We start from the raw sequence: 7777 nt of genomic DNA, 5'->3' as shown, positions 1-7777 counted from the left end.
ATATAATTTATATCTCCTTAACAGTGAATCAACCGAGTTTGATAAAATGAATCGTGTTACAGACCAATGAAAGGCACAAATACAAAAAGAGAAAATTTATACCAGTTTGGCAAGTAGATTTATATATCTTTTATCGTTGAGACAGGCAGACGGACATAGATTTCATCATACTAGTTTAATAATTAAATCTTTAATAAACCTATAAAAGAACTAATCCAGGATGAGACACAGCCAGATTTGTTTGGCATCAAGATGTAAATAATATATATATTTATGTATATATATTTGAGAGAGAGAGAGAGAGAGATAGAGAGAGAGAGAGAGGAAACAATTCTCACAGATCAAGAAAAACTGAGATTACATTTTTGCTGCTGAAGAATTTATTACATTTCATAAAATGTTCAGGCATCCGCAAATAAGTCAATGTACGTATCATGGTTACAAACACAAGCTTGTTCAACGGCCTGCACGCCAGCTTTATATTACCTTCTGTGCATTAACATACCGGACAACCTAACCGTAATGTACTGTACGAGTCTGACAAAATCTGTTTAATAAAACGATATGTAACTTTTCTGTGAGAAATCACTGTGTGGAGATTGCATTATATCACATTCAATATAGCTAATTATTATTTCAAAATGTAACAAGGTAAAAGGATGAGAAAACTAAAACATGATCAATCAAGGATTCGTCGCTATTCACCAACTTCGGGGTGGGGTGGTGCAGTGTTACGGTTATATAGTCATTTCTGTTGGAATTTTTGGCGCACTAACAAAAAGTGATACATTTTCTTTTTCTTAGCACAATTAAAGGTACGGTTTATTATGCGTTGCAACAGTCTCTGTTACAAAACTGAGATCAGTTCGCAATTTATATGCAATATACACAATGTAATTAGCCACACCCCAACCCCCTCGCAGTAAATACCGACTGTTTCCTCTTTTTCTTACACTTAATAACAATATATGAAATACTGACTGAATATCGGAACTACTCAGATAATAACCTTTCGCTCATGAATTCCTAATAGACCTTGCAGAAAAATGCTTTTTTTTTTTTAGGGATATAAATAAGTAACGTATCACAATGAAAACGGTTTGTCTACAGTGATAAACAAACTACTTACTGGTCTTGCTCTAGAACTGTACTTTGTATGGTTTTCAAAAGCCTGAAATGGGTAAGTGATATGCACGTGCGTTTGGGACGTACGTAGGCCTCTCAATGCAACCAACACGTACCCCATGGTAGAAAGCGGCAATAATAACATGCACCTATTATAGCAAATCCGTTAAGCAGACAGCCTTGCTATCTTCAGTGTATTTACTAATAACCAAGCGTTGCTGCTGTTGGTAATTTAGACCTTTTTCCAACAAAACCACACACCCCCCCCCCACAAAAAAAAATAAATACCGACCATACTAATTTCCAGAGAAACCATTAAACCGTGAACGGCGCATCAAACACCCACCAATGTTTAACAGTTCTCTATGTAGATAACTGAATTATTTGCACAGAAGCCATCCTTTTTTTTTCTTTTCTTTTGACAGAATGTTCTTCCCTTTTACCCTTTTGCTATAAATATGTTTTTTCTTCACCCTAACTAAAAGCCATTCACAGGCTTGTTTTGGCCTAGGTATGTGATGTAAAACTAATATTATCAGGCGGGACCCATTTTCGTATTTCATTCAGTGACCATGACATTTGACCTTCTCATACCATAATCAATTACATTCTTCTTTGCCCCAACTACAAACCATAAGCAAAGTTTAGCTGAGGCACATGTTGTAGAACTATGTTACTTTGTAGAAACTATTGTTTGTTTTTGTTGTTTCAAAATTACATTGACGTGAACTTTTGATTCCAAAATTAATGTATTTCTTCCTTTGTACTAGGTGCAAAACATCCACACAGTGTTTGGTAACCGAAGACGTAGGAGAACTTGATTTAGTGTGTAGAAACCATGTTTCTCCTTTCCACCAATGAACTTGACGTTTCAGGTTTAAACAATCCGCACAGTTTGGTAAGTGTAGATCGTAAAGGACCCAAGTTATTGAGGTAATTATAGATTGTAAAGGACCCAAGTTATTGTGCTCTTTCCTTCAGTTACAGTGACCTTTACTTTTGAGGTTTCGAGCCAGAAATCGACAGAGTTCTTCATTATCCCAAGTGAAAGCCATCCACAAGTTTGGAACCTACAGTTATTATGCCGAAAAATGCGTACGGACAGACATCATAACAAATTATGATCTGCCCTATGGTGGGCGTGTAAAAAAAGCCGCGTGGAAATTACTCTCAGAATGCTCCCAATTTCAAGTTACATAGAAATAATGTACGGAAATTGTTTACGCCAACAAAATGAAAGTTTGGTAACTAGATCTGGTCCAAAATAATCGTTGCTCTATTGCTTTTAGAACGACTAGAACCTTTCTTTCCCACGATTAGCAGTGGGCATGGTACATTCTGACGGCTTTATCTCCTAACCTATTAAACTTGGTAATATGGCGACTGCTGGTCAAATGTGTGCGGGTTGTCTAAAGCATTTATCTAACGATTCTCAAAAGATACAAGTGTAAGTGACATGTACCCTTTCTGACCATGGATGTTAAGTGGGGGGGGGGGGGTTGCATGGGTATGCTTTCTTATGTTCTCTGTTAGTTCAGACCAAATACAAATTTCATGATCAAGACTACAGAAACGCATTAATGAACCCTATCACCGAAAAATATTATCTAGCTGGGCATACAAATAAAAAAGAAATAGCTTTACACAAAAATAAGGCCAAAAAAATCAACTACTGGAAGAGAAACTATAAAGGTTACAAGTCAAATAGCTCTCTTAGAGTCTATCGGAAAGAAATATAATTGTTTTTCACCCTTTTTTTCTATTCAAAATGGCACATTTGTATTTTGAAACCATACCAGAATTGGTCATCGTCAAATTCGAGAAGTAATCGAGAAACTGGAAAAGACCAATACATATACGATATACTTGTTATTAAATAAAGCATACATACCAATTCATATTTCTCGTCATAACGATGTGCAAAAAAACCCTGACAAACAGCCTAAGAAAACAAAATAAAAAAGGAACTAAATTCAAAAAATAATGTATGGGATTTAACTATTAGTATCTCATGTTACTCAATCTCTTGTGGAAATGGCATTACGCCTCCTATTACTGCATCTCTTGTGGAAATCAATTATCTCAAATTCATCATACTCCTCAACGGCCTATGAACAGCAAATGTGTAAGAAAAAAAGAGGTGTAAAATCTCCTCTCATATCGTTTAAATGTCCACTCCAGCTAGCGGTACGAGGGGCACGTACCTAAACGCGCCAAACACCTCGAGCCCACGCTTAGCTGCCTTTGGTAAAGTCATCTCAAACGGGTTCACTAACTGTTGACTGGCAATATCGAGACACAACGGAAAATAAATCCAGTTGCGCTTTAAGCAATGTTATGTCTATATTTTTTTTAAACATTTTTTTAAAGATATATTTTGCTATTTTTTTGTCTCACATGCCACATGTGGCTTGCAAGTTTATTTATTTTTTTAACTTGGTAACTTTCAACATCTGGTTGCTGCTTGTATGAAGTTTTTTTAAAGCATTATTTTATGCAAATGTACATATATAGGACTGAGATATAGGCTAATACATCAAAGCCCAAATTAATTGACTGGCACATTCGGGTACATCATTCCAAAGCCAGAGCCAACACGCTTCGCTGATCCAGCTTTAAACACGATGTTACGAAATACCGAAATCGGACCGATCTGGAGCTAATGACATCTGATTTTATGAGAGTCAATAAGTAAAGAAATATTTAAATTTACACTTTTGATAATTTTTCTCTCGATGATATCTCTCTATACTGGTACTAGTGAACAAGGACATGCAAGCGTTTAATTAAAAAAATAAGTTGAAATTATCGCGTACGTACTCAGTATAAGCCATAAATTGATAACCATGTTACCATGTTTTCCTGAACATATATACAAAACAGCTGAGAGCGATAATATATCTCCTGATATGCTGAACTGTGTTTACTCCTACTGTAATTTGGTTTCCTGTCTCTAAAATGAGATAGATGTACACTAACGGCAACTAATGGATTCTAATCATGCAATGTGGAATAAACATTCTCCAGCCAATGACTCGTAAACAGTTCTCTTTTGAATGATTCATAAAGAATGCAATTATGTAAGACATTTAATCCCTTGCCTACTGTGACACTGCAATATCACCCCACCCCCAACCAAACTGACTCTGTGACCTTGACCCAATTAAAAAAAAAAAAAGGCTTTTAATGAATATTATGGGCCTCCACTTCGTCATAATGGGGGCTGCTACGCCACTGGCAACTTGCTCATAACAAATCGATTTGTAATCTGAATTTCATTTATATGCATATATTATTATTGTATCTCTGTTAATGAATAATTTGATGTTCATTTCCTCCCCTATAATTGTAGACCCCTATTTAAAATATAAAAAAATTAATTTAAAGAAAACGTACGTGCATACATATAAACAATCAGACATACATACGTAAATACATACATGCTTCTCTAATTATTAGCTTTCGTTAAATCAGATTTCCTTAGCTCCGATTTCGTAATTCGTCACACCCATTTTTTAAATCACTTTTATAGTTCAGGAAATGGGACATAACTCCCCAATCATAATATAAGTATCCTCCGCGCCTTTTTGAGATTGCACGCAGACTGAATATCACAGTTACGTCGTAGCGGTTATCACACTGGTATTACTATGTAAATTAGTTTGCCCTTGCAGTGGACACCAGCTTCGAGAAATGCAAAATTTCAATTAGACACGAGTTATTTCCCCTGAATACAGGCACTACCTAAAACCACCCAATCACGCAGAAAGATAGCACTTGTTAACTTGGGGCGGGGGGGGGGGGAGGGGCGGGCATCAAAAAAGCATGGCCACGCCGATAAAATATACTAATATCAAAAACGTGTTAATGATTAACAATATACACAATGTACAAACATCATGATGCAAAACAGTGTCCAAATACTAACATTATTCTTTTGAATCCAACGAAATCAATTGATAACAATGAATATTTTACTGTTTTCAATTCTTGTAACAACTCATTTTCGCTAGTGAATAGTGAAAAATTATAGTGTAATATATATTTATATTTATATATGATTATTTTTTTAAAAAATAAAAAGTAGCGTGTTCTTACATTCTTCATATTATAACATTGAGCATGTTCCAACATTCTTACTTACCAGTGTTATCTGGGATTGGACTGAATCGCACTTTCTCACTTCTAATATGATTTATGCAAAATTTAAATTCACAATCTCACAATCAACAACACATTTTGTTTTAAAATTTACATCCAAGAAAATACATTCAAACTTGAAGGAGATTTAAGCTACTTTTGTTTCCCAGATGCAATTATATATAATCACAGCAGGAAGTGCATGTACACATTCTCTTTTCAAAAATCACAGTCAATCATTGCTTTCATTTAAAGTATTTCCGGGGAACTTGGGTAGCTAGAAACGGATCCATCCCATCGCGATTCTACTCTATCCGGTTCGTTTTTTCCCCTGAGAATCTGACACTGGTGCTTGTAATAGTCCCTCTCACGAGTCATCATATCCACGTGTCTTTGCAGCTGACGCAACTCATGCTGCAAGTCTTGGTTCATTTCTTCCAGGTCGTGTTTGTGCTGCATTCGCTTCGTGCGGCAATTCTGGGCGTATCCTCGATTTTTGAGCGTACGTCGTTTTTGCTTGAGCTTTTGCACTTCGTCTTTTGGGTAGCCTTGCAGCCGCTTGTTCAGTTCTCGTACGGGTAACAAAACCAATTCGTCATCGTCTAGGTCGACATCAATGGAACTGCAAGAAGTGTTGGAATTACTACTGCTGCAACTGTTCGTGCTGTGATTCCGTGAACGTCGCGGTGTATGTGATTGTTGCTGAATACTCTGGACGGGAGGTGTTTGTGGGGGTGTCATGGGTGTATCTTTTTTCAGCTGCTCTTTTGTCACTTCGTTATTGTTGCTACTGTTGTTGTTGTTGTTGTTGCTAGTAATAGCGTGGCTGTTGCTACTGCTAACTATGCCGTTCTTCAGAGATTTGGCTCCTGATACCAGATATTTCTGGAAACTGGCCACAAATTCCGGACTGGACGATATTAGCACATCAACCACCTCCTCCGGGGTAATATCAGCTGCGCCACCCCCTGGGAATGTGACGTTTTGTGAAAGCCAGCTTAAATCCTCAATGAAAGGTTTCTTCATGTCTGATGGGCTCGGCACGTCGGCCACGCTTTCGGGAGACGGCGGAACGGTACGGCTAGTACTGCTACCAGTGGGGCTTGGTAACATAGTTTCCCTCACCCTTGGAGAGTTAATTTCTTCGCTCATGGCACAAGATGAAGGAAATTTATCCTCTGTCTCCTTTTTGATGTCAGGTAACTCAAAATGTTCCAAGTCAAATTCGCAAATATAGTCGTCTGCCAAATGTTGGTTGGTCTCCATACTTTTCCGAAGCCGGAGCTCTGCAATCAGCTGTTTGCAGCGCACAGCTCCACAATATACGTCAGTAATCCAGGCTGGTTTGTCGGCAAATGTAGGTCAACCTCACCGGTATAGTAGGCTAAGAATGGCTAAAATACAGCTAGATCAAAATCCAAAATTACACAGATATATTCTTGATTGTCTTTTAGATGCGAACTGACGAATGTCAGAAGTCTCTAGAAAGGACTATTTCATTTAATATGAGAAAAATCGTTGGTGGTCCAAGGGCACGACCACCGCACGACTCACCATATGGCTAGAACAAGCAACAACAAGCAGACTGGGAAATCCCAGTTAATTTATACCAACCATGACGTTGGTGACCTTTTAATAGTAACCTATGCAATAGCCAGCCAATCAAATGCACGATTCCGTCTCAGCTCTATGTGCTACGTGAAGACACAGAACGAGGCTACAAACCTGGTGAGGGTCATTTGGGGACTTATATAACATAGATCTATAATATATAGGCAATATAAAGGAGGAAAAGAAAAAACAAATAAGAATGTCAAAAGAACTGTCAATTTTCTTACGTATTCTTAATTTTATTGATAATATTTATAACATATGATTTTTATTAAGCTTAAAAGCACTAAATATCCCCAATGGCTCTTAACGTATAAGCTTAATTTCCCTTTGTTTCCCCACATGGTAGGCGAAGTGTGTTGCTGTGTGTTGTGCAATTTATTGATCAAGTGTTTCTTTAAAGCAGACGATACATATTTTCTATTCAGAATCGCTGAACAGTTGTGCACGTTTAAGGGATTGTTAAGTTTACATTGCTGCATTTCTTAGCAGTCTCGATTTTTCTCCCACTACATTTGTTCGTGGCCGACCGACTTTACACACTCGATCAAGGCCGCTTGGTTAGGTCATTCATGTACAAAATGTATATGCTCACACATACATAATAGTGAACACGTTTATAGAATCTACATGTCATGTGTATGTGTTTGCGGTTATTCTCTCTCTCTTTCACACACACACACACACACACACACACACACACACATATATATATATATATATATATATATATATATATATATATATATATATATATATATATATATATGAGCGAGAGAGATAATAACCGGGAGCCCACGACTTAAAAAATAAGACTAGCAACTGGAAGGTAGACCGGCGAAATACAAATACATATATTGATCTATTCGAATAATGGGTTCATTGTTTCGTATTGTCTTAA

The 7777-nt window shown here is 37.0% G+C and overlaps 1 protein-coding gene across 1 annotated transcript; it reads right to left on the bottom strand.

Moving 5' to 3' along the window:
* Positions 1-362: 362 nt before the first annotated feature.
* On the bottom strand, positions 363-6863 carry LOC149780706 (transcription factor MafA-like). The gene has a single exon (XM_089937751.1). The coding sequence runs from the start codon at positions 6529-6531 to the stop codon at positions 5515-5517; it is 1017 nt and encodes a 338-aa protein (XP_089793877.1). The 5' UTR covers positions 6532-6863; the 3' UTR covers positions 363-5514.
* Between the last annotated feature and the right edge of the window lie 914 nt (positions 6864-7777).

The sequence above is a fragment of the Sinohyriopsis cumingii genome, chromosome 16 (genome assembly GCF_028554795.1).
Source record: "Sinohyriopsis cumingii isolate HCF-2022 chromosome 16, ASM2855479v2, whole genome shotgun sequence".
NCBI lineage: Eukaryota > Metazoa > Mollusca > Bivalvia > Unionida > Unionidae > Sinohyriopsis > Sinohyriopsis cumingii.
The sequence above is the reverse complement of the archived record's forward strand: the minus strand, read 5'-3'. Positions and strand labels throughout refer to the sequence as shown.

What these genes read in the sequence shown, in the direction of transcription:
- LOC149780706 (XM_089937751.1), bottom strand. Translation starts at nt 6,531, where the DNA reads ATGGAGACCAACCAACATTTGGCAGACGACTATATTTGCGAATTTGAC.